The sequence below is a fragment of the Anabas testudineus genome, chromosome 23 (genome assembly GCF_900324465.2).
Source record: "Anabas testudineus chromosome 23, fAnaTes1.2, whole genome shotgun sequence".
In the NCBI taxonomy this organism is placed as follows: Eukaryota; Metazoa; Chordata; class Actinopteri; order Anabantiformes; family Anabantidae; genus Anabas; species Anabas testudineus.
The window spans coordinates 3,559,907-3,587,537 of NC_046631.1; the positions used below are offsets into that span (position 1 = coordinate 3,559,907).

The 27,631-nt window shown below is 41.0% G+C and overlaps 1 protein-coding gene across 2 annotated transcripts in view; it reads right to left on the reverse strand.

Annotated features, from left to right (window-relative positions):
- Nucleotides 1–5,030: 5,030 nt before the first annotated feature.
- The window catches only part of LOC113163449 (synapsin-3), a 72,534-nt gene continuing 49,933 nt past the window's right edge, over nucleotides 5,031–27,631 (reverse strand). Inside the window, exons 7-14 of one of the 2 annotated variants that reach the window (XM_026362078.1) lie at nucleotides 18,115–18,177; nucleotides 14,983–15,125; nucleotides 14,185–14,259; nucleotides 13,862–13,964; nucleotides 9,094–9,225; nucleotides 8,911–8,929; nucleotides 8,666–8,822; nucleotides 5,031–8,351 (exon numbers count right to left, since the gene is read on the reverse strand). In XM_026362078.1, coding sequence (XP_026217863.1) covers nucleotides 8,228–8,351; nucleotides 8,666–8,822; nucleotides 8,911–8,929; nucleotides 9,094–9,225; nucleotides 13,862–13,964; nucleotides 14,185–14,259; nucleotides 14,983–15,125; nucleotides 18,115–18,177 — 816 coding nt within the window. In that variant the 3' untranslated portion in view covers nucleotides 5,031–8,227. Of the gene's footprint in view, nucleotides 8,390–8,665; nucleotides 8,823–8,910; nucleotides 8,930–9,093; nucleotides 9,226–13,861; nucleotides 13,965–14,184; nucleotides 14,260–14,982; nucleotides 15,126–18,114; nucleotides 18,178–27,631 lie in introns of both variants that reach the window. The other variant, XM_026362079.2, reaches the window with a different exon arrangement.

Consider the following 27,631-nt stretch of genomic DNA (forward strand, 5'->3'; position numbering starts at 1 on the left):
ATGTCTGTGGCTCATTTCATAGTATTAGGAGACGATGTTTATATGCAAGCTCAACTGATGAGGTCAACTATCATGACCGTTAGCAACTGATCCACGTCCAATTTCCATTTTCCTAAGAACTTCAGCAACAGGAGTTCGCTCTTGACATTAGAAACTTCTCCAAATAAAGACACTAAGATCGAATGCAGAGATTATTGGTGAGGCAAATGTTTGTTGCCAGTTTGAGCTGCCAGTGTGCCGACTTGTCTGATGCCGCTTTAAATAACTCGACTGTGGCTGCGGAGCCCAAATCATGTGTTTATTTACTCATTATCTGAGTTCTGGTCTTTTGCATAGCGTGGCGCTCAGCTGGAGGGAAAACATTCGGAAAACACTCTCGGACGAGCACGTAGCTCCGGGTGCGCATGCTGCTGACATCTCTGGAGGGAAACAAATGTCTCCAGAGCAAAAATAATTCCCACATCCCTGCACAGGCTGATATCACCATACATCCTGTTTAGATATGCAATCGTGGGGAAAATTAGCTGGGCTGTGATTTCAGCACACTCACATAAATAACCATGAGGGAGCACTGTGACTGACGGAGGAGATGACAGAGATAAAACACAATCTACTGTGACAAACATACAGTTTAAAAAGCAGTGCGTTTGCTCGAAGACATGTACTCAAGACCCTCTTGATGAAAGTTTCCACTATAAAAGCAGAGGAGGGGGGTGAAAAAGCAAAAAGAGGAGAGCATTGACGTTACATGGAGGAAATGAAAGGCCTGCAGAGAGGGGCCAACTCTCTGAAGCTCCTCTTGTCTCTTCCAAACAGCACATACTTCTGCCCTGAGTGGGCTGCTAATACTCTGACAGACTGTTTAAGCTCTACTTCAAGAGTTTATTGCCAAAGTGCTATATACAGTACATCCGCTGCAGAGGAGACAAAAACATCATCCCCCTCCAGTTCATCATTCATTAAATGCCGTGGAGTATTCGCGCTGTCTTCACTGTAATGGTGTAACGTGTCCACGCTTTGGTAAAAAGCATTTTATACAGCTACAAATTCAAACGTGGTGCTTTTAATGCTACTTCTATAACTTCAAGTAGGGCATAGTGACTTGAATTAGACTTACTGAAAGTCCAGGTAAAGAAGTCCAGGCGGGGGGGAACAGGTGGTGAGGTGAGACAACAGGAGGGGTTTGGAAACAGAGTCCAACTGCACAAGCAGGGGTTGAAAAGAGATCAACAGCACATCCAGGCAAAACAGGTAACAGAAGACACATGAACTGTGACAAGGTAGCATAGAGTCGAGGGGAAAGGGGCTGATAGATACTGTGTGTATGTGTGTATGTACCAGAGGCTGATCAGTCAATCGAGAGCAGGTGAGGTAGCTGTGTCTTTGGAAAATGAAGGACAGGTGTGCAAGTGGAAGTCAGGTGACCAGGAATGGAGGAAAAGTCCAGGGACATCTGGTGGCTGGAGAGGAGATGACAGATCATGGACGTATCTGGGAAGTGACGGACCCCTGAGACCGACACTAGAACCAGCCGACAGGTTAAATATCATGCAAAATAAATAAATAAGTGTTATTTAAAGTTTCCTCTTTGCACGTGGTTGTTTCAACAACAGTGTTCCTGATGATTCTGAATCAACTCCCTCGATAACCCGCTGCTGAAGAGCCAAACGTCTCAATTATACATTAAGGACCATTAAAAGAAACGTGACATCAGCCGTGGTACGACGAGCTGTGGAAACCAAAGTGGAGGATTTCTGTCTCTATCCGCCTGTGCTGTATGAAGCATCGCTGTTCCCATGACAACCAAGGCCTTTCCTTGTTTTAAGGGTACTCTCTATGGCGACCGAGTCGTTGTTGTATAGTAGGCGACGTCTGAAGGGCGGGGGGGAGAGAGGGTTTGTCACAAACACACTCACCTCCAAGTGTGCTAATACAGCACGCAGACAAAAACAACCCTCCCACACGTATGTGCACATGCTGAGACCTTCAGGGTCTGATAAATTGAGCTGAATAAAATAGAATGAGGGCTAAATATAGAAGGGCCACTCCACTGTTTAAAATCAATGCTTCTTTTCCTGGGGGTTGTACAGTTACACACGCATACACAGTCTACCTGCAGTGAGTGAATCATCACTGATTCATACTCACCTAAATGAAGCACAGCGTTGTACAACAACAGTGAAAGCTTTCGTTGAATCTAAAAGTCGGCGTCGAGCTGAAAAATACAACCTTGAGCAAGTTATTTGCTTTGACATTTTTTTTAAAATGTTCCAATTACAACAAAAAACTAGTTGCTCATTGCTAAGCAACAACTTCATGCATCCTTGATATTCACATTTAGACAAGTTCAACTCTGATCTTTGGATTAAAGCTGCACTCGTGTATTTTTTTTTGGTCAGTGCAGAATCTTCACCAGCCAGCGGCTAACTCTGTTTAACCGTTCGGTGCTGGGCAGCTAGTGAACAGTGGGGTTATCTGAGCTTTCGTAGCTGAAACGGCTGCATGTCGCTGCTGGAGTGGTGCTGATGAGAGTAATGAGACTGAACCCAAACAGCTGTGGGCTGTAAAAACCAACGTAATGACCTGAAGAATGCTCAAACACCGCACAGGGCTGAGATTAACTGTAGAGCTGGTTTATGCCCTTCTTAAAATATGAATTGAGCAGCTTTAATATTTCTGTAGGATTTGCATTAGGTGTTCTTGTGGTTGTTCATTTACACAAATATGACTCATCAGTCACATCACCTGTTTTTGCTATTAAGAACAGAGGTTATCAGCATTTACTTACTTTTCATCTGATGAAAATGTGTGAAGAGCAACGAGCACAGATATGGGATGGGATGGGTTTTGTTTGGGAGGACAGTGCCCCCTACAGGTTAAATCACTTCCCTTCTGTGAGGGTGTTACTCCTCTGGTTTGTACCCAAAACAGCACCTGGTGGTAAAATGTTTAAAGTCTGGACATAAACTTCACGAATTCCTCTTCAGAACAGATTTATACCAGCAGGCTCACGGAGCCCGACTACCACAGAGCTGTTTGTTCTTGCAGGCAGGCAGAGACCTGCGGCAGATGAGAGATTTGACATTCCACCTTAAGAATGCAAGAAATCAGACTGGCAGCAGATGACTATCAGGCTGCCAGTGGTCTGGTATGCAGCACACGTCTAAGACTGGGAAACATACGTGATGCAAGGCACAAACTGTGAGGAGGTTTCAGGTTTGAGGTGTTGTGAAGGGGCAAGGGTTGACTGGAAATAATGAATCTGAGTAATTAGAGGAGAGTTTAATCACTTTTAAAGGATATTTGAAGTGTTCATACACCGGCTGAGGTGAATTTGTAGTGACCACAGTTGTTAAATTGGATTAAAACTATATAAGTTGGTGACAGGAGCATTTTCCAGCAGAAACACAACCTACAGTGACCAGTCGCTGTTGAGTAAATTCAGTCTGATCTGCTGAAACTACAAGCTTCTGTGAAGGCTGTGGTGAGTTTCATCCTAACAAAACACTCTTTTTTATTAAGGTCGCCATCGCTTTATTTACTTGGTGCGATTTCCAACGCACCAGCTAGAAGAACAACAAATGGTATCATGAGAAAAGAAGCAAGCACGACGGATGGAGAGGTTTTACTTGACTGAAGCCCAGATAAAAGGTTGAATTACATCTCTATTAAGGGATTCATCCTGTAATGAGGGTTTCTGTATTTGAGGCCAAGGTAGTGAAAGGCTTGATAAGGTAAATGTTGATTCAGAGGGTTCAGTTCAAACATTATAATCTTCTGGTGTTCTGTATAGATGCTTATTTCTTCAACTACTTTGTGCTAATATCCTATGTAGAGTCTTACGGCTAACATTTTCAAGTCTGGCATATTCAGACATGAATACCTGAGCCATGCAATAGCGTGTGTGCATTGACATATTCATGTCTGAATGTGTTTCGTATTACAGCTGTAAAATTAGTGCTTAACACAATTCATTTGCGAGCTTGATGCGAAGTGGGCAGCAGATGAAAGGCTGCTCCGGAGTCCAGCACTTTTCCCCGTCTCGGCCCTCGTGTTGCCATTCGGCTTTTAACACCTTGAGCTTCATGCCAAGAGTAATGAAATAGCGCCTTAATCCAAAATGAACAGACGTTGGAATTAACATTACATTTTCTGAAAACTGTGTTTTCTCTACTTTTAAAAAAAAGTGGACGCCAAGACTTGCAGTGACCATACATGGAGAAACAAATTCCCATCCTCCCACGAGGCGCTCTGGGGATGACTGATAGAAACTGGAATGCAGAATCACAGGTGTAATAAAAGGTGTTACTTTTAATAACATAAATTTAGATTCTTCAGACAAAAGTACAGAAAAGTAAAATGATCCTAGGACTAATAAACTGCAGAAACACATGAGATGCATCACACTTCTCACAAATAAGCAGCCAGACATTAAGATCACATAACGACCAGATTTACACACCTGAGGCACACAAGAGGGGTCGGTTTTCATGCCACATTTACACCAATATACAGAACATTAATACACTTAAAGTACCATACAATACCACCCACCATTCAGCAGAGAAGAAGTGACACAGTAGACCGAAAGATCAGCAAATAAACCTGCGCAATGACATTAGTTCTCTCATTTACAAACACCACATTTGAAGTGGACGTGATTTTCTTGCAGTACTAGCTGTATTTATTTGCAAGTCTCTGCGGCTGCATAATCAGTTCTGCGTTAGGCCATGTGTCAGGTCAACACACCCAAAGTTGAGCCTGTGACGCAATCAAATGCAAAAATAAAAACATAAATCAATAAATAATAAAAAAGTTCGACGTAGCAGAGTATTGCATTTTCCCAAATTAAAATCATATGTCTTATAAAAGCAAAGATGGGACAAAGTGATCTGTCTAAACAAACTGTGAAAAGAGCATCAACTGTGCACGCATGCTGTAAAAGAGCATCAATGGAGCATCTGCTGCACCAACAGCGAGTTTTTGGGAGAGTTTTTTTTTTGTTGAGAAAGACAACAAGTCTCCACAAGTGGAGCTTTGCAGCTGAGAAATTGGTGACTTTAAATGCATCTCTCTTTAAGTCCTATTGTCTTCATAAATGAAAAATGATTAGGTTTTATAGATTATTTATAGACTATTTTTTGGTAGTAATGTTAGAATAAACACTCGCTCACAATATTACAGAGAATTACGCTGTTAATTGACCATATTATTCTTAAATAAGGGTTTTTATTTTGCATGCAAATGCATGTTATAATATCTCATTATGCGACAGCATCTCTGGCCTGCACCCATATTAAACCAAGCCTGGACCCCTGAGAGTCAGAAGTGTTAAGGTCTCCCATGTTTCTCAGGTTGATGCTACAGATACTACATTATTGTTCCACTACTGCCCCGTGTATCAAACTAATTCCTTTCAGCTGAAGGAGCAATTTCCTCTCTTGTTGCTAGCACCAACTAAACTTTTCTGCTCATTTCACAGTCTTCAAAGTCTTTTCCAGTACTACCACCCTACAGTTTTTGAACGTGAGGTAGTTACTAGTAAACTTTGCAGCTCAGTTCAAATGGAGTCAAGTCAAACAATATCAAGTGACTAAGTGAGAGAGAAACTAAAATGATTTGACATCTGGTCTTCGATTCGATAATCTGACCTTGGAGATAAGCTCATGTATGGAATCAACTAGATGTTAAACTTCACTTTAAACTGAAAGTGCAGTAAACCTGACATCAGTAAAAACAAAGTAACAGGTTTAAGCCTACCCTTCACTCTCACAGACGATGTCATTAGCTGTGTGATATGATAAGCCTTGATCTTAAATCTAAATCAGAAACTGTTAGTGCTGCATGTCTCTGGCAGGCCGGGCCAATCTTTAAAGTTAAAGGACACAGTGATCAAAGTTAATATGTCGGTTTATCAGTGACGTCACGGCCATTATTGCGTGGCACATACGGGATATAGTCCATCCTGATGGTTTGATTATGGCTTATCACAACGCAGTATTAGATACTAAGTGGTACAGTAGTAGTAGATGTTAGTTTGGTCCATTTCAACAATGGTACCAAAAGTGCTCAATGATAAGACATTGCATTAAATCACATATAAAGCTGTCTGCAGATCAGAATTGTATTTACAGAAACAGTTCTCTGAGGCTGAATTATTACAACCAATGACTGGTTTCAGCAAATCAGTTCTAGTTTTGGAAAATGTAAATGGCAATGACATTTTTTTGGCACAATCTTCCTGATGTTTGATGGCGAGAAGGCTAACTGAATGTTTGACAACATTTGAAATGGTGTGCGTAAGACTGCAGTAGGACAGTTACTGCATATATAGGGTTTGGAGGGTTGCGCCTACTTTTTTCCCCAATACCAGAAACATACAGTAAATGTGCAAGGGATGCATTAGAATGATTTATTGGCTGTAGCATAAGCACAACATTTAGCTTTTAAGGCTAATATGATTACTTCTTGAAGGAGCACGTTACTTCCAACGGAAAGGAGCATTTCAAATTTTGTCTTTGTCATAAATTAAGCTTATATTAGCAGATCCGACCTATTGCATTTGGTTTACACTTGTCATAGGAAGGCATTGCACATTAGGACGCTTTTCCTGGGATGTGCAGCTTTAATCTCAGTCATTTAGCAAGATATAATGTATATTGCCATCAAGTGCATATTTAAGATGCGTTTACAACCTTTTGGTTTTAAACTGAGTCAGCTGGAAACATTAGAAGTCAGGTGTGTTTCAACCAGTTCAAGGAGTTATTAGCTTAATTTGGACTTGGCAGCTAACTATAATTCTATACCTCCACCCAGAGTAACTGTTAGTAGAAGTAAAACTACAACGTTGATCATTGCTTAGTACAATTGTTGGTTATGAGTGATGTACAGTGTATTTTGTCAAGCGAATGCATGCTGAGCTGTTACAGCATCATGCATTTGAATAAACTTTACCTTAAACGTTGGAATCATTACAGGTCTATGTAAACTACTGCACGCTGTACGCTGCACGTCTTCATTCATTTATTTTATTCTATCTGAGTTCCTCTAAATCAATTGTGAAGAAAGCATATACTACAGATAACTGTGGAGCCAACAAAGAGAAGGCTTTTAAAGGAGGATGTCTGCTTTGCTGCTGCCCCTGCAGATATAACATGCACACCATGTGATCAAAAACTAAAAAAAAGGAGGATGAAAAATGATCTGCAGTGCCAGCTGTCATTGGTCGTAGAGATTGAACAGAATAAATACATAGGATGATGCACTATTACACAACCAAACCTTTTCTTTCTCTATGGGCACTAAGTCTCAAAATATTACATCCTCACTGTTTGCATTTAAACACACAGCACTAGTAGTTATGGTACACATCCCCCACAGAAAACACTCTACAGTGCTATTCACAGAGCACAAAACATCAAGAAATAGAATAATAGCAGGGGAAGATCTGAGCTGTGATGGAAGACGATGGCTGTAAGCCAGTACAGCATTTGGATCTTGTAAAATCACAAGCTCAAAAGTTGGTTTGCTTCGTGATTGTTTTCTTGAGCCAGTAGAGGGGAGGGTATTGTTAAAATATTTGATTTTACAAAAGCACTTTGGTAATGTTAGGCCAAGGTAGAGGAATCACTACGTAAGCCAATATGTATCTACAGCACACGGATGTCTGAGAAATGCTGCTGCTGGCAAGATGCTCAAAAGATCGCTGGTGACCCGTGAGGATTCAGTACATTTCTCATGAGTTAATTGGAACAGAATCAGATAGGAATATTGCCGTAGACATCTGCAAACAGTTTGGAAGCTGTGTGTCAATTGAAATGATGAACGACAGAATAAAGCAATCAATCAAATACTAACAGATGATTGACAGGTTCACTAGTTGGACAAACAGAATGCAGAATAGCTATATACTGAGCAGTAGGAGCCAGCAGATGATTACTGACTGTGGTTATTTACCACGAGAGTAGCTGCAATAAATCACAGCATCAAGATGTTGGAAAATGTTTCGGTCCTCTAACACGAGCACAGTGGACAATTAAAACACAAAGAATTGTGGGTAAAAGGAGACAGCTGCAGTAGCATGTGGGCTAAGCTTCACATACATGGAGAAAGAAAGAGGATGAACAGAAAGCTGAGGTTCAGAGGAGGAAGGAGACTCCATAAGGAATTCTGTGTTTTTTTTTTAAACCTGACTACTGACAGGAGGAGGACGCTTCGGAGGGGGCTTTTAGTCAGAGAAGAGGCTGGCAAAGGACTGTCGGAGGCTGCGGATGGTCTCAGCTTTAGCCTCGTCGTCGGTCAGGCTTCCTCTTAACGTTTCTGTGAAGGTGTTGGTCAGTGACTGGGATTTGCTGTGCAGTACACAGAAGAGTAGTTTAGTTTAGTACATCTGCAGTCAGGGAGGAAAGGTCAAAGATCAGATTCAAAGAAAAGCCATTATTTATCCTCTGCAAATGTTACATGAACCAGAGTCTACAATTAAATGTAGAAACAGATGAGATGACTCTATGTTGCCATCTAGGAGCACCATGGTGTATAAGACCTCTTGTTATATGTTATTAAAGCATAGTTTGAGCTTTTCCAACATCACAATAAATAATAAAAAGCATAGCCATGTCAGTATCTGGTAATGGTGTTATATTGGTGTGATATGAGTAGGGCTCACTTCAGCTGCGGTGGCTGTTTCTGAGCTCCAGGCACAGAAGAGGCAGGGATGGGACCGGGCTGGAAGGCCTGGCTGGGAGAGGTGGTGGCCGACCGGGCTCTCTGAGGGGATCCCTGGGCTGACTGGGATGGAGAGGCAGAACCAGAGCGGTGTCCTCCTGCAGTATGTATACAAAGACATATTACAGTTTACCACAATCCTGCTATAGGCGGTCGTCTTGTAGTAACTAAGAGAACGCTTCCTACCTCGTCTTGGCTGTGTAGTCTGTGTACAGGGGGATACAGAGAGAAATCAAGTCAGACGTAGCAGTTGTAGTAGCACTTGATGTATTAACAGGACAATTAATAATACACGTAGTTACAGTTGTAGTACTAACAGATTGACTATGTATGTAAAGGGGTGTCTGTAATAGTGAAGTACTACTGTACCTTCACAAAGGAAGGCTGAGGTGTGGAAACTCCCAGCAGCACGTGAGCCATCTTGTTGATGACCAGCTCTGTGATCAGCTGCCTGTCTTCTTCTACGTGCTCACCAATCAGAGGCATGGAGCTGTCCATCACCTACACACACGAACAGGGTGGTTATTCAAGCTCAGTGTGTATCACCACAAAAAAAAAAACAATTAATGATCTCCCCACTAGATGGCAGCATTCTATCTCTTATGGTGAAGATTAGAGGTATTCAGACCCCAAATGATGCCAGCAATAATGAACTATTTTGCCTGCGTTGATGAGTCATTTTCAGAGATCACATATACAACAATTTTCCCCACAGTAGTTCACCAGTGCTGAGTTCGGACAATACAAGTTATATAACACTATACGGGCCTGAATTACAATTTACTTCCAGATGCACTAAGCATGACACTCACCCCTGTCTGGTTGTCACCGTGCATCATACTCTCCAAAGTTACTTATCCTGGAGTTGCCCTACAGCAACATCCAGTAAAGCTGCAACCAGCACTCCAGGGTAGTGTAGTATGCTTTTGTTAGATTACAGTGCATGTTGCACCTTTTAAACTGCTATCTATCAACACGACATTGTGATGCACAAAAGAAGCCAAAATTAGAATTTCCTGTGAGCAGAGATCAAATATGACTCCATCTGTAAATATTATGTTGCCCCAGGCACGACTTGGAAAGACACAGACCACATCCATTGCCACACAAATAATTAACCTGAAAGGAAAAAAAAAAAAGAACACTTAAGCTCACATGCACATACACGTGTACAAAAACCACAGAGCACATGGGGCTTGAGGACCCGCTGTCCCCCTCCCTGAGAGGCAAAACAAACAGAAGTCAAGGAGTGTGGCTGCTGGCTTCCATGCAGATGCCCAGTGTGGTGGATGAGGCTGCTGCGCCGCGCCCGGCCCACAGGCTGTAAACACAGCGGTGGGCGTGCATACTTGTACATGTGCTTATCCTCTTGGATCTGGTGCACATCAGGTGGAACCTAATCGTGTGCTGGATGGAGAGAGTGTTCCTGTTCCAAACAAACCCTGTACCAGCTAATTTTAGTAAACATGTTTCCTCTTTTCTGTGGCTGAAGCTGATCTTATTAGTGGTACGAGTTAAATTAAGTGCAAGTCTACTTTATTTGTCTCCCTAGGAGCAATTTAAAGCGAGTTGGCGAATATTAAAACACACAAATCAGGTGATGTGGTTTTGTTAGATTGAGAATAGACACGCAGTCCATCACAAAACCTACGTGAAAGTACTGGTTTTTATATGCTCAGCAGAGTATGTAAAAGTTTCATCCAATAAAAGATGGCATACATTTTGGTGAAGCCCAGCCTAGCTATGATCACGTCTCTGTCCACTTGCATTATGTTTCATGTGGAATCATGTCAAACCACCATAGAAATTTTAAGTCTTTAATATGACCAGACTGTTTCATGCATTCCTGGAGGAAATGACTAATACTAAAAACACTTACTATCCATTTTCCTTTGTTATGCACCACATTTAAAAAAAGATGTTTTTCTTAAGTTGCTCGAGATCTCACTATTTGGGTTCATACTGTTCTAGACAGAGCCACTAACCATATTAGAGAACCTTTCCTTTTCTGTGTGTAGCCAGCTTGGCTAGGATTTGGCGACGAGGCGGGGCGTGCCACAGTGTTTTGGCCAGTCGAGTCATTACCACATGGCTCTGAGCAGAGGCCTGGCAAACGACCGCCAGGCCCCACTTCAAACGGCGTGCGGTGGCACTCAGGGTTTGGATCCACCCTTCTGATTTATTAGGATACGCAGTCATCTAGCAGAAGCATGGAGCTGCCACTGGGCCTTTCAGCACTGGAACACAGAGGTGTTATTCTGCACTTTTACTGAGCCGCACAGTGCTCAGTTTGGGCAGCGTGCATGGGAAAGTTCACAGAGCATAACACGTGAAATGTGCTCATTTGAAATTACGTTGCAGTCGCGGTATGGGGATGGGTGGCGGGTGACGCTCTCCTGTGAAAACAAGTTTAGCTTTAAGATAGCAGCTTTTGTGCTTCTCGCTCCTACAAGCGGAGGGATTTTGATGATTCACATGGAGTGTACGTTTATGATAAACTCTCCTTTCATTCTGTCTGTATCAATCAAATAGGTCTGATTACAACATACCATGTCACTGAGTCATTATAATGCTCTGTTTATATATAAGAAGGCCACTAATTTCCTTCCTGTGAAGTGTCAACATGTCATTATCAGTCCTGTCAGATGCTGTTCTGGTTTGTTTTTTGCATGGGTGTTACATTACATGATGTGACACCATGCAGTAATGTGCTGTAATGTAATGTGACACCTTGCTTTGTCTTATCGCACATTATTATATTAACTTTTACTTCACAGCACAATAACGAAATGTTCTTCCTTGAGTGCAAGATTAACTAAAATTCTAATTTCATTCTGTCATTAATCGATTGACATGTGGTTTTATCATGTCACATGATAAACGTCCATCATGTTGGCTGACATACTCAGACATCCGTACAACCATGCTGCTTTTAGTTCTGTCCATCACCATATTATACCGTATCATTGTCATGTAGTGGCATGTCACACTGTTGCACAGTGTCAGATGTCTTGCCATTGTTGCATAGTGTTAAAGTGTGTCCTGTTGCTATGTAACTTTTATGTGAAAGTAAATTACATCATCCCCTCTCTCTCTGTTGTTGAGTAGCTATCCTCTGTCACACTGTTATGTTGTGTAATTAGTCATGGCATTTTGAATTATGCCATGCTGTGTCATGCTGTTCCAAAGACGTCATGTCACATCATCGCCCGTTGTTTCTACACTTTGGTGAATCGACACAGAGCTAGTGAGCTAATAAGAGCCGCAGTAAAGTGTTAATAAAGTGTCTCAGAGTGGCTCATTGCTTTTCATTAGGGAGAAGTGTCATGGCTGATATCTTTGTCTGGGGAAAAAAAAATAACTGATTCCAACTAGCATGGACTGACAGCTTGTCCCTGTCGTGGTTAATTAAATTCCAACATGCCGAAGGCAAGAGAGACAGACGTGGAGTGGACGAACAGGAAGTTACTCGACTGTGTCACTAGTTTCTCTGTCCAAACAGTCCAACTGCAAGACTACACATCTCTAGGGAGCTTGGAGATATTTCCTGAGATAGTATGAGTTAAAAAAAGAAGATTATGCTCTCACTCCTGACTTCACACAGCATATAGATAGGGAAAAGTGTGAGGTCATTATGTTCTCAGGCTTAATTTGGGTATGTCAGATGTCCCGGACTCGTCTGTTTCCTATGATTTGAGGACACACAGAGGCTGCTCCAAATATGGGACCGATTACAGATGATACATCTATTTGTTTCCTGATTGTCTCCAGGGTATAATCCTTAATGGAAAATTCCCCCACATATCACCCTCTTACATACAACAGTATATCATCAGTCTTTCTACGTGAGGACTTTGTAAAGTAATGTTAGGATCTGCTTTTCTGCTGCTTTCTCACTCTCAATGATCTATGTTTAGTTCAGTTACTGAGTTCTAGTTTTGCAAGCTTCCCCTTGTGCCGTGCGGAGAGAGTGACAATAGTGATAGCAGAGTGAATGGCAGCGTGACAGCTCATCCATCTGAGAAACAGCAAGTCATGCCCCCTACTCCAACTCCAACTGTCTCTGTTGCTCTACTACATTATAGCCTGTTTTCAGCTTTTCTGGATGTAGCAATCGCTGTTAACCCCCTGTTTTTTTCCCTGTATGATTAATGAATAATGAACCTGTATGATTCTCTATCCATTATTTTAAAATCAAGTCTGCATTAGCACGTAGTTTACAGTGTGTTTATCAGAGCCTCCTTTGCTGAAAACAGCTTCCTGCTATGTCTGGAAATTAAGTTCATGAGAACAGGAAGACTATAGTGAAAGCAATACAGCAAAACTGTGGACTGTAAAACCCAAACAATGAGCTCAAAGATACTAAAATCCTGCATGTTTTGAGGAACACTGCAAAAATGGGCAAATCCTGTGCATCTGTGAAGACCACCAACAACATTTTTTAAATCAAAGTATTAATTTGTGCAGTTTTAAAACATCTATATTCGCTTTAGAAGAGACAAACAGCCTATTCTGAACCCACAGTAGAAACAGATCATATGAGCTATTTTGATTAAACACATACCACATTAATGTATTTTTAGCATGGGAGGCTATAGTGGGAAACAGGCCATGAAAGTTCATCACAATTGGTAATGAAAACCTTAACTTCAAGGAGGAAAGCCTCCACCAGTTTAATTGTGTTAGGTCACGCCACAGTGATTTTATTTGTCTACAAACTACAAGCTGCATGTTCAACACCAAACTTTACCAGGGAACCCGCATAAACAGTCTATGTTCGAAAATGTAGTGAGTCAACCACTGATTCCTGCTGTTGTTTTCATTCTGATGCCTGTGTTTGGTCTACAGACTAACCGTTCTTTCAAGGATCTGATGATCATGTGCATTCAAGTCTGGCTACACCCTTCCCTGATGACTCTCACCATGATATGAAAAGTATTATCTGCAAGGAAGGAGACTGAATCCAAGGCAACGTTTACATTCAAACCATGTCTACAGGTGACTGTGGTTTCAAAATACACTGAATGCAAACAATATCAGGTATATCTACCTGATAGGAAGTTGCAGCCATTGTGTTTTCATGTACCACCATCTAACCTCAGACTGAGGTTGGGGGTTGTTCTGGAAACAAACTGACCTCGATAATATAGTCATTGCCATCTTTTCCATGGACGGCCTTCACAGCACAGATGTCTAGTCCACCAAACATCTCAGCACAGGAGTCCACCCACAGTCGATATCTGGAACACAGTGACACACGCGATAAAGCAATAATTAAAAGACACAATAAGCACTGAAGAGATCATGAAGGACAGGTTGGGCAGAGGTCACACTAATATACATAACAGATGTGAGATTTAGCATATAGACAGACAGTATACAGTAAAATATACAGACAGAACTGAGTTACAGTATGTAAACAGGTCTGCTTTTTACCACCGCACCTCTGTGTGAACTCACCTGTCAGTCATTGCGATCTGTTCCAACATGGCAGAACCTGTGTTGGCCTTCCAATTGCCAGAAATGGATGTTCTCCTGATCGGCAAAGAAAAACAGAAAGGAATGAATCAACCTGCTGGTAGGCAGAAAGCAACAATGCTCCACCAAGACTCAGACTCGTCCAGCTTTTGCTTGTGTAGTTGAAACAGAAACGCTCATGGGGGAAGCTATCATCACCTCATAAGTGATGATGATTACCATCGAGGCTTACATTATGTTTCTGTCCAAACCACTGAAACACATGATTTCATAGTGATGCCAGAAAAGGAGATGAGTTGAGGCATGGCTGCTTTGTTCCTCTGCTTTTAGTCAAGTAAGCTTTTAAAGCTAAGACTGTTCACCTGTATTCTTCGTTGCTACTGTGTGCTTGGCTAAATATATAGGACTTCAAATTGCTGTGAAGGTTTGGAGGACACATCGAATGATGACTTTGTGAGAGACGAGACACTGCATGGAATGGGGGAAAAGAAGTATTTTTATATGTATTTTACTTTACCCAACAGTAAAATTAGTTAGTAGTATTAGGTTTTCAAAGGCAAAACAACTTGCAATATCCCACAAGGTTGTTTTCATTGCAGGATATTTTCCTAGTAGATGAGACATTGCAGGGTCAACACTGGCTGATTTCCATTATCCAGATGGTTACATCAGATAAAGTGAAAATCCAAACAAGAAATATGCATACATTGAAAAGTTTTATTTACATGAACTGGTTAATTCCTGTTTAATATGCTGTGCTGATGGTGTGAGAAATCCTACATGTAAGCCTTGTAGTTGCTGCCGATCTTCTGGATGCGGATGTCGTACTTCGACTGGATGTAGGCCTCGGTGGTGGCGTACGTCCCGGCCAGAGCCACCACGCTGGTGATGTCCTGAAAGTCCTGTTGGTTTTCAACTTTGATCTGTGGGAGAGAGACGCCACACGTAAAGGAGCTGCCAATTACAAAGTGTGCTGTCAAAGTTGGCAGTGGCTGCTTGGAATCCCACAGGAATTTCAGACGTGTACACAGGCGGGATAATGAACAGTCCCGGGATGGAAACATGGCCAGGGGAGGCTTTGAACTACGTCACCTCACTCCCATAAAGTGATTAGACTGCAGACTGTAGACACAGGCTGAGAGGAAATGCAAACACAAAACATGGCTGTTACATAAAACACAGGTATAAGGATAAACCCTAAAATCTTCTCCTTTGGATTTTTTATTTATAATGCTCTTTTCTTTGTCTTTGAGAGGTGCATTCTGTAAGAGCATGGGAAATTCACGGCCTATTGGAAGACAAACTCATTAATCTGAAGCTTTAATGTACAACATTGCTCAGTGTCTAAGATGCAAAATGATTGACATGACATTCAACTCATTCATCACCAGCCCTGTCACTGGTATCATCAATGTTCGGCAGAGGGGAAATTGTGAAAATGATGATAAACCACAATGAATAAAGAAAAACCAGATAGACAGACCAGGAAGCCCTGGTTTGTCCTCTGGGAGATACAACTCTCTACTAAATATAGGCGAAAGTGGATGTTAATGTCACTCACTGGCAATTTGTTCCATGCGCTGCTATAATTCTGATCAATATGAAGTACCAAGTAGAAAAGACAAGTGTAAGCGCATGTGACAGTTTGTGAGGTCTTATAAAACAGTTTAATGGTGTGTTTATGAGTGGTTAGGTTTAGTGCACATACAAATAAATCCTAAAAACTGCTGTAAAACAAGTGCAAATTGTTTGGGTGGAACAAAGGAACCAGCAGCTTTGTAACTACGACTCATCCTCACCAAAACAAAAACTGAGCAAGAGTGAAAATTGCACCAAAAAAACAACAAGAGTAGGTTTAATTTAAACGAAAGATCTGGTCCCATAAATAATGCTGTAACTGACGGGAAGTAACACGAATGCATGACACTCACACATAAAGCTGTTCTATTGCAAATAAAATCCATTAGCTTCTCAAATGACACCAGAAGACAGACTTTTTTTATTTTATTTCATCAAGCAAATTAAGCTCATAAACAACACCCAAACCCAAAGAATTAACTTAAAGTGACAGTGTGTAACTTTTTCCCAATTTTATCTTAGAAAAAAATTCAAAGCTTCTTTAACTAATCCCAGAATTTCAATTATTTCTGCTTGATTAGTGTGTTTTGGAACAATCTTTTTTGTTTTAATTTAATTATGACGACAACATGAACCCTATGGATCTAGAGTAGGTAGATGTATTTTAGATTTCAAGTCTTTATGTGACTAAAGCATTAAGGCTGAGCAATGAACCCCGTTTACACCAACGAGGCAGAAGCTGAAACAACAAAACCAACTGAATCAAGGGAAGTGACTCACAGATCACATCATGGCTCTAGAGGAAAAAAAAAAAAAAAAATCTGATATTGGTAGCGGGTCCAGCGCTGAGCTGCGAGCAAACCCATCCAGAGAATTACACAACTCCTTTGAGTAACTAAACAAATCGTAATGATGCAAACAGAACATAAGAGCTTGCGCCAGGGAAGGTGAAACATTGGCAAAGAGATGGAAATCTGCGCCTGGTGGAAAAACTCATGTCATACTGGTCAGTGCCCAGACTGAATGTCATTCTAGCTCAAATACAATACAGAGACTCACTGGTGTAAAAACACATCATGGGAAACCTAGTTAGAGGCTTTACTCTACTACAACTTATTTTTGTGATATGATAAAGGCCCCTTTAAGATCATGGTCTATTAACATGTGAGTGAACAAACATTAATCTCGTCCATTTCACATTAAAACCTGATCTGTACAATAGTAATGGTAAAGCCTCAAAATGACTATAGCAATTATTTAAAATGATACATTTAGTGGTTTGAGTATTTGCGTTCTGGTGAGTGAACGTGTCACTGGCAAGCTACACATGCTACATCATCATCTGTGGTCAAAAGCAAACACCGAACTAAATCTACATATCCTACCCTGTTCTCACAGATCTGTGAGGTCTGAGGGGTTACATGAGGTCCTGCTCTATAAGGGCCTTGCCAAGTTCCCTCTCGAGGCTTATGGGAAATTCTATAGCGTGTCTGGCTCCTGAGCAGGAAGCCACACCCATCTCGACAGACGATGGCCAAAGACATATAGGAAGTGTCTGCCCCTGTAAATCCAAATAACTGACGGGAGCGAGAGATCGAGGGAGATGAAGCGAGTGTTGTGGGTTTCTTATTGCTGCAATCACTTTGTAACCATCTTTTCAAACAAATGAGATGATAGACATCAGTCTATATTTATTTCCTTTCAGCAATCATGTTAAATCAACTCAAATTGCTTCTTGGCCAGACTGTTGCGCAAGAGAACAGCAGAAGTAAAACTTCTGGTGGACTGTACTCAGACCTTATCAGTGGTGTGAGCTGTCTGTGTGCTCTTCTGCCTTGGTATCAGATATGTGCCCAGTGACACTAAAGCAAAGAACACACTATACGCTTTACACCCAGATCATGGATAGACAGCGCTGTCTGCAGGGATTTTAGGTTTGCGATCTCCTTCCCTCCTGTCTGAACCTCAGAACAGTCAAAGCTGCTGTGATAATATCACGTTTGGTTTGCATGACTGGAATCTAGACAAATCTGAGCATGAGCGTGGACTCTGATGGTAGGTGGCAAGATGGTAAAGGTGGATATAGATAGAACTTGTGAACTTGTCTGCAAAGGCCGGTTGTTTTAGATTCTTTAGAGTCTTCCTGGCTAATGCTAAAGAAGAAATGAGGTTTAACATGTGTGTTAACCCTAAATCCAGGAGTGCAGGTGTCTAAATATACAGTTTAGATATCACAGTCAAACTGACACACAGGTAGGTTAAAACAGGTATGACACAAAAAGACAGGCGAAAAGGAGACTAACTCTTTGGGACTAGTGTATGCAGCTTACTCACCTTTCCCATACCGGCGTGAGCATGCCCCATCTTCACCACCACGGGGTAGGAAGGAGTTGTAACCTGCACACAAAGACAACAGCAGATTAATAATTGTTGTAATAACATCAGTCTGTCCATACTTGGCTGGGGGTGGTGGAGATTAGATTTGTTTTCTCTGCATCTGAATACCATCGCTATGTAAAGCAACGTCAAAATGTGCTTTAAGGTAGGAAAGTCTGTGCCAACAGTGTGGAAAAGACTAAGTAGGGACATTCAGAACTGCACTTTGTGTTCTAAACATACAAGAAGACAGACGTGGTTTACACCATGCTGAGACACAACCAAAAGCAGGAACATATTTTCTTGATTTGGACTGTAGCCTTGTAAATAAATGCAGTTTAGGAGGCATGAAATAAAGCCGGAAGAATGTTGGGTTTATTTCACAAAAGACAGAGGTTCTGGGAAGCTGGGCGGATGACCACAGCTCATTGGGAAGGGTTTGGACAAACCCAACAGACCGCAAACACACTATTTCTTACAGTTACAGAACTGAAGTGGATGAAACATCAACAGATTACTTCGCCCCTTGATGAATCCACTGATATGATCGTAAATTGAACGTAAGCTAAAGAGGGAATTTTCCTTGTGTGTTTGGCATTGGTGCTAAACTATTTGGCATTAAGGAGCCCTAAAATCTAATTTATGGTAATTATGATGAAGCATAAACAGCACTTTAGTAATAATTTATTGGAGGTTATACACAGATATTGCACATAATCGTCCAACTCTTTTAGGGACATTTGCATTAAAATAATATGCGCCTCCTGTATTGGTCTTGAGTATGATTTTAAACAGATGTGACTACTGCTAAAGAACATTTTTCCTCCAGTGTTTTAAAAATTCTTTAGATAATGCCAAGGTAATAGGAAACATAAAAAAGCAAAAATATGTTACAGGTACAGCTCTCGTTTAACTAAATGGCAGCAGGAGGTAACAGAAGATATTCAAGCCAGAAGCACTAGGCCAAATTATGCATAGAAATATAAGCTCAGACCTGCAAGGAAGGAAGGGAACACCTTGGAATAAACCACAGAATAAATTCTATGATACTCTACACAGAGTTTGAATAAGAGGGGCAAATAGTGTCCCAACAGCCCTTTTTTTTTGCCCTGAGCAGTCTTAGAACATGAATCCAGTCGCGGCGTTTTAGGTTTGGGTTTAGGTATACTTCAGTGCAGAACACTAGAGCACTTTCTGATGAGGCTTTAACATAAGTGAATTTTGATCTTCTGCGTCATTTCCCCTCCTCATAGTCCAAATTCCTGTAATTCTTTAAATGGTCACATCATGCTATAATTCCAATCCTTTTACGGCCTGGTTACAAACCACCTGTTGCACAGTCCAGCCTGTGCATCACCACCACAACCTTCAGGTTAAAGTTCTTGGAGGTTAAATTGAGGTGCTCCATGTGCCCCCTTAAACCATCACCACCAGTTTGCAGACACTGGCCAAATCTTGGCCTGTGCTCTTTCCAAGGACTCACATCTAATAAAGATGCTTAATGTTAATGAAAAGTGAAGTCTCTCTGTTGTTTGTCAGTAAATACTATGTGTTCCCCATTCGTCCTTGAGCCTTATGGAACTGCCAGTAACTGATAATCACTCAAATATGCTCCGTCTGAGAAATAATACATAAATTATACCGAACTGAAAAACACCAAAATTTGTTACTCTTATAATTAGCAGTAATTGTGTTGGTTTAAGATCTAAACCTTATAAAATTACCATATTATATATGTGTTTTACAACAAGGTACATACGAGGCTGGTCAGAAGTTCAAAACTTCTACAGCAGATATGTGTGTGTGTCATGTGATCATTAATAAGATGCCTGAGGTTTAGCAAGTGTCTGTGAGGAGGCCAGGAGTAACACAGTGTGGATGTCTGTCTGTCTGCCGAAGAAAGTGTTTTGGGTGGAAGAGGCTGTAGCCACCCACTCTGTCTGGACATGTTCTTTCCAGCCATTCCCATCAGCATGGCAATGACGGTACAGGGTGAACATGTCAGGGGGGAGAGACAACCACATCCTCTGCCCCTGATGAAACAGAAGGTTCAGATGGAAACGTGTGCTCACTGTTGTTTTCTGACTGACTCACAGAACAAAAAAAAAAAAGAAAGCTCCGTCACTATAGCTGATATCACTGCATCGAAGAAACAGACATCATGCATACATTTGCATAAATTATGCCGTAAGCCATAAAGCGAACACTGACATTTTGACACCATAGGAGCCAGACTGTCTGCACCGTCAGCACATTCAGTAACAATTGAAAGTAGCAAAGCAAATCCATGCCTCTTCACGAAATAAGTGGTTTTAGAAACGGGTTGCTGTAGGGACTACTTGGAGGACTAAGAGTGTGTCTGCTGAGTTAACATGTTAGTGCACTCCCTACCTTACATTACACTCTTTTTGGTAGACGCTTTGGTCCAAATAGAAAAAAAGGACATTCAAAGTCAGAAGAAATACTCTACAGCAGATCTCATCAAAAATTGAAAAGAGGTAAATCAGGCAAATGTTTGGGGCCACCCTCCTCAAATGGCTATTAAATGGCTACTCGTACTGACACATTTTACAGCAATAAACTCCTTCAAACCTGGAATAAAGGAACTATATAGTGCACTCCGGCTCCCACAAAGGGGCCCTTTCTAGCTATTGAATGACAGCAGGATATCATTATGTGTAATATAATTTACATATGTTTTATATAAGCATGTTATATTCTTTTTAAAGAATGTAGCTTTTAATAATTCATCATTCTTTCTGTAAGAGCTTCCAGCTTTAAGAACTAAAAAACTCTCTAAACTGTGGCTGGAACCTTTCCCTCACACGTGAGGGAAGGATTCTTTATGGGAAGAGTCTTTATTTTAAAGTGATTGATATTCTTTACAAGATTGTTTAACAAAACGAGTTCCCGTCCTTCAAGAAGCTTTGGTTGCCATTAGCGCCTGCGACCTCTAGATGTAGAACGCTCAGTGAAAGACGCATGTTTCATTTCAGATGCATGAGCGCCTCTCAGACTTTTGTTTCCAGCAGAGAACTTTAAAAGGCATCCAGTTTGGTAAAGACGTTAAGAAGTCACATGCTAAAAAAGCTAATTATATGGTGGGTGATTTCATCAGTCTAGGTTTTATTTCATAATACACAGGCTCCATTCATTTACAGTAAATGTGCCAGACGACCAGGCCTGGCACATGATGGAAATACTTCAGGGAAGCCCATCCATGCCCCTCCCTCTGGCTGTAAGCTTGCTGTAAATGAGTCATGTATGACTGTCACTCAGGTCAGCGACTGAGGTGAATGATGTTTATCTAACTATAAAACACCACCATGTGACATTCCCAGCCCACAGACTTCTATGTGCAGTCATGGCCAATGAAAAGCTTATAGAGCTTGCAGTGGCTCTGTTGCTGAACAGTGGCAGTTAAATCTCTCTTTGGGGGCACATGCATTATCCAACAAAACACATGGTGCATCCATCCTGCATTTATGATCTCTTAATTTTTATTATGGCCACTCAAACCTGCCACATCAAGGGGAAGACATGAGTCGGATGGTTTGGGCAGACGATGAGAGCAGGGGACCCCGAACCAGACTCACCGACCACAGTGGGACTAAAGACAGTCTGCCCACATCAAACCCTGCCACTGGATTAAGTGAGCCTCAAGGGAGCAGTAATGTTTATCATGCAAGCTCCTGCTAGGTTACTGACTGAACAAATACACCTGACAGGAATGGATTCAGCCCTCCTCGAAAGTGTTGTATTTAACCTTTAGAGACATAGAAGCAGGTGAACAATCTTAACCTTTAAACACATATATTGGAATTGGTGGGAATAAAGCTTTCTTACAAATGTCCTTGGTGAGACAAACTTTATCAAGCGATGACAACCGCTCAGTTTGAAGTGGAAGTTGTCAACTAGTAGAGGAGCAGTGCTTCTACTACTGGTGCAATTCAAACTGGAGAAGCACAGGAAGGTACACACAGCTAAACACACATGTTGTTTTTAATATTCAGATTTTTGTTCCAGCAAAACAAGTTGCTTCAAGTAGTACTGGCTGCGGTTTGTCCACGCTAAGTTCAAGGCATATGGGAAATTTTGTGAGACGAATGAGATGACTGCAGAGTGAAAACAGCAAGAAAAGCGTACACCTTAATTCTGCCCTTTTCACTTTATTGACTTAAGCCATGTAACTCAGGAATTCCATTATAGAGCAACAACAAAGCTAAAACTTGTAATTAAATCGTGTCAAAAACTTCTATGCCGGTGTATTTTGTGTTCTTCTGAACCTGCTACACAATCTCTAAGAGTCTGTCAGGCTGCTGCTGACGTGATTTTCAGATGAAATTTGTGCTTGACAATAACTCTAACTAAAATTAGGCTGGTATGCACTGGTTAAGTTACTTTATATTGATCATGCACTCTGCCCACTAAGGATGGTAGCTCCATCTGTAACTTCATCACACATGACTTTTACTTTTTTTTTTTAAATAAAATAATAGAAATGTTAAAGTTTGGAATCTAATTTGAGCAAAGGACACCACCTGAAAAACTTCCTCAGAGAGTAAATCTTTAAAACAAATTACACACGTTTCAAAATCTACAAATGACGTAAGTGTGACATACAGTAGGCAGTAGTTCCTGGATTGGCCTCATAATAGACATTTACAAGTTTTCTTAGTTACTCCAGTTAACATCAGTCTCAGCTAACAGATACCTGTTGTGTCATAGAGTTTTCAGTAAAAGCTGTCTGGAGCACGGTAATTGTTGTTGTGGAATTTAAGCTCATCTGGCTTCCATTAGGTTCCGGGCTGGAGTATTTCCATGAGGGAAACATCTGTCTGGAAAAGACAACTTTTTCCTGTGGATGGAAGTTTCCGGGGCGGATGCTTGCTTACAGCACTGAGGTGCTAACGGAGAAGTGACGGAGATAGTCTGGTGGTCAAGCCACCTGCTTTGTCAACACAACATGCTAAGTGAATAGAAAAGCAAGAAATGAACAATATCTTGCTTTTATCAGCTGTACTCAACCCACGTAAAGGTCCGAAGAAGCTGACGGATAATGAATAATAATTAACAAATTGTAACAAATGTAATTTATGTTACTGATAGTGATAATCTATGTCTCTATGTCTCACTACATTTTCAAGTCTGTCATTACTTTCTAACATCAGTCACAGGGTCCTTTAAGGACAAAGGGAATTAGTCTGTAATTAAATTCTGTGAAGAGTCAGTGTCAAATCACCAAAGCAACAACTGCAAATGACACACAGTCATTGCCATTCAGAAGGTTTCTGTCAAATAGTCTGTAAACCTGGCAATATCTACTTATTCATTTAAAACCAAATCAAAAAATAGCAGTGCCAAAGCCTTGAATTTGCTGCATAAATATGTAATATTAGGTCAGCGTTTGATGTTGTAGCCCAAGGTTGGCTCCTCAGCTCTTATAGTGCATGTGTTTTTGATTCAGTTATTATTTTTAGCGGCTCCAGAAATGGAATTTCAACCTGCCTGTTTGTTGGTCAGTCAGTTGATCCGCTACTTTGGTTGAGTTAAAAATATTTTAAATAACATAACTACTGTGTTCTGTCATAAAACTTTATATGGACAGTTATGATCCCCAGAGGATGACTTTGGTTTTGTGTATGCAAATAAATAAAACTTAAACCCTGTCTAAGGTGTATGGACTCAGATTTATACTTCAGTGTAACATTTCATCACAGCAAAACTAAATAGATGCTCATATTATGCTTTTTTGAGTAACTGTGCATTCATACTTTTGTTTACTTGGTGATAGTGCAGTGACGTGCTGTGCATACTTACAGAACATTTTCAAGGAGGAGCAGTTACAGTAAACTGAAGACTCTATAAATCCCTCTTTATACTGTCTTCCAGTATGCTCAGAGTGAAACTGCTCTTTTGAGAGGGTTGCTTGTAATGTCCCAGTGCTCTCACAGGTGGTTAATATTACAGATGGTTAACCAATACGATTTAATAACAGAACACAGTCACTGCTTGAATTTATTCCATTCATTTTAAATAAACACAGAATTATTTGAAAGTCGGTGTTAAGTACATGTCCAGACTATACTCAAATGGAGCTATTTCTCTGTGGTCAGCCTGTAATAGGGACCAGGACAGGCCTTATTAGTGCTAATCAATTCACTAACCTACATTCCTGCCTCAGAAGAAAAAGGACAGACTGGTCTCAAGCGAGCCAGTCCTGCAAAAACCATCAACGCTGTGGCACATTCTTCTCGGTCTTAAAGGAAAAGTGACGTTTCTTTCCCATTTTCCACGGCCTTTTGCTGCATTAGGTCTCGGAAAAGGGAAAAGGGTGACCAGAAATGAGGTGGCTGTGTGCAGTTTTGGATTTCTTTTCTTATGGAATCATTCAGTCAGTTGCTTTCGGCTCAGACGCGGCTGAAGGAAATCATCCCAACCTGTATCTGAGAGCAATGTGGGAAGTAAAGTGTGTATGCAGACAGGGAGGTCAAAAGTTAGGGCCACAAACAACTGCGTTACCTACACCCATCATGGTCAGGGTTTCTGTCTCAGTCTCTGTATGATATACTTCTGCAGTTAAAGTGGTGAGTCCATTTACAGACTGAGCAAGATCATACATATGACCATCAGAAACGTTTTTGGAGGGGGCCAGAAAGTGTTTGGGACCTTCAGGAAAGTCTTGTGACAGAGCAGACAGAGACATTTAAGATACTTTAAAGCCTTAAGCAATAGATTGCCGGAATCCGCTTTAAAAATCACATTACTTCGAGCAGTCATAACTCAGCTGTATATATAAATTCTTTCATGCTTTGTGTTTATGATAAGATGCAGTAAATGATGCATTAGACAGGATGAGTCAGCACCTTTTTTGACAGCACAGGAGGGAAAGGCTGGCCTCTGCATATCACATACCAAACGTCAGCACTGCCACTGTTTTCAATTAACACACAGCACATAGGGAGGAGAGAGGAAAAAACAACATGGAGGAAGATGTTTTGGAGCAGCTGGATGTGGCAAACTTAATCTGTATTTATTTGTAAGTATTTATAATGCACTACAACAGCATTTAGCTGTGTTTTTATTGTCACTATCAAAATAAAAAATAAACCTGCGTTAGCGTTATAAACCACTTTTGAACATTAGTACAAACAAATTGCAGCTTTAACAGTAAAATTGTAAAAAGTTGGTAGTAGAGCGCTGCCTCCCAGTGTAATGCATGAACACGCTAAAAGATTACTGTTCACTGAGCGCACACATTTTTTCCAATGAACTGAATGGATCCATTTGCCCACTAAAGAACTGTAGGGCGTGCATCATGTGAGGTGTTCAGGGACCGTACAGTGTATGGGTCAGTTGTGTTTCGGAAGCAGCGGTCAATCAAAGAAGCTGCTTGCTGTGACCCCTTCTGTACCAACCGTTGGGTTGAACACCACTGCCACAGAAAAATGCTGACGTGATAGAACCACTGCATGATACCAGACAAAGAAGGGATTGCACCCAAATACAACAGATTTTCTATAATTTCAGTCATTTGCTTTTCTTTGACAAAATGTGCCTATTTCTAAATAAAATTCCAAGTGAAATAAAGAAACTAACACAACAGAGGGTTGAGTGTTTGCGATCTGACTTTGATAAGGCATCCCCACTGCAAAATTAACAAAGAGGCTATTATTCTAAGCTATCTAAACACCATTATGAATTTCTGAACTGCTAGAAAAATAATTGCGTAATGTGACTGTGTTTTCGTGCTGTGCATAAATGTTTACACAGAGTCTCTCGTCTGGTTAATGGGGGATTCCAGCCATAAAAATAAATGTGGGATGACTTGCCTCCTGCTGTGGTTTGTACAGCAAATCGTGGTGAGCCCTGGTCGACAAACCCCACACCCACAGGTCTCAGCCAGGGGAAGGTTCATCACTAACCACAGAAAGAATGAGCCATCCAAAAGAAGCCTTTTTAAAAGGGAAAACTCTCCAAAACAGTTTATTGTTGCTCACAACAAACATATTGGACTCCATTGATAGTGATGTTACCAGATTTATGCAGACACACGTCCCAATATGTAATTACCAAAGAAATGTTTGAGTAATCCCAAACCTGGGGTGAAGAAGACCCTGATGAATGTAGACTATGTGGAAAATATTCCAAAATTGCTGCAACTGGACATTTCACCTTGTAATCCCATGGTTTTCTGCATTAACCGAGAAAACCAGCATATCACACTATAGCATCTCTGTTGGGTTGAGGTCTGGGCTCTGACTTGGCCACTCCAGAAGGTGGATTTTGTTTTTCTGAAGCCATTTATCAGTCCACAAAACATTTTGCCAGTACTGGTGTGGAGTCTCAATGTGCTCTTTGGCAAACTTCAGGTGTGCAGCAATGTTCTTTTTAGTAAGCAGCAGCTTCCTTCCTGTGTCCTGTCATAGACACCCTGCTTGTTCAATGTTTTACCTTCTGTAGACTCATGAACACAGATGTTAGCCAGTTCCAATGATGCCTTCAAATCTTTGGCTCTCACTCGGGGTTGCTTCTTTACCTTATTAAAGAGTGTTTTTTGTGCTCTTGGGGTCATTTTGACTGGTCGTCCTCTTCTTGGTAGAGTAGCCACAGTCCCAAAGTGTCTTCATTTGTAGATTGTTTGTCTAATTGTAGACTGGTGAAAGTCTTTGACATTACTTTATAACCCTTTCCAGCTTTTTGTAAATCAACAGTTATTGATTCTAGATCATCACACACAGAACACTTGACTACAATATTTTCTTTTTTAAGGTCATTATTCAAAGGATTGACATATTTTTTCTACTTGCATGGTGAGGTTTCTATGGTTGTTCTCAATAAAGACATGAAAGATCAGAATTTTTTATGGGTTATTACTTTAGGCACATTATATTTGTCAATACTCTTGACTTAGATATGCGTTGAACTGAAATCATACACTTAGACTCAGATAGAGCTCTAAGCAAAGGTCAAGTCACTAACTCCTAAAACAGGAACCCATTAATTGCCTTGGTTTCCTGCCAAACATCAGAAACAAACAAAGCTCCAAAATGGTTTTGTAATACAGCTGGCTACATATGTTAGGGCTAAGGGTGTCCTGACAGCATGATGTCATTTCTAAATTTAAACCTGCCCGAGACCCTTGTCGGTATGTGACGTCAGCATCCTGTAGACCCTCTGTAAAAACCTCTGACCTGTCAGTGATTCACTCGACCATCTTTCCTAAATGAACATTACTCTCTCCTCCTCCCACACACACACATCCCCTCTGCAGAAAGTTTCTGGGAAACATAGGCTTTTTACGGTTTCTGAGCAGAAGTTAATATTTATGTGTTCCAGATTAACTCTATTTAGGTTCAGAGGGCGCATTACAGTACCAAGATGCAACAGTGTGTCTGTTTATTGGTTTGTTTGTATGTTTGTTCTCATTTCTCTAAAAGGTTGAAGGACCCACTCATCATTTTATTGAATAAAT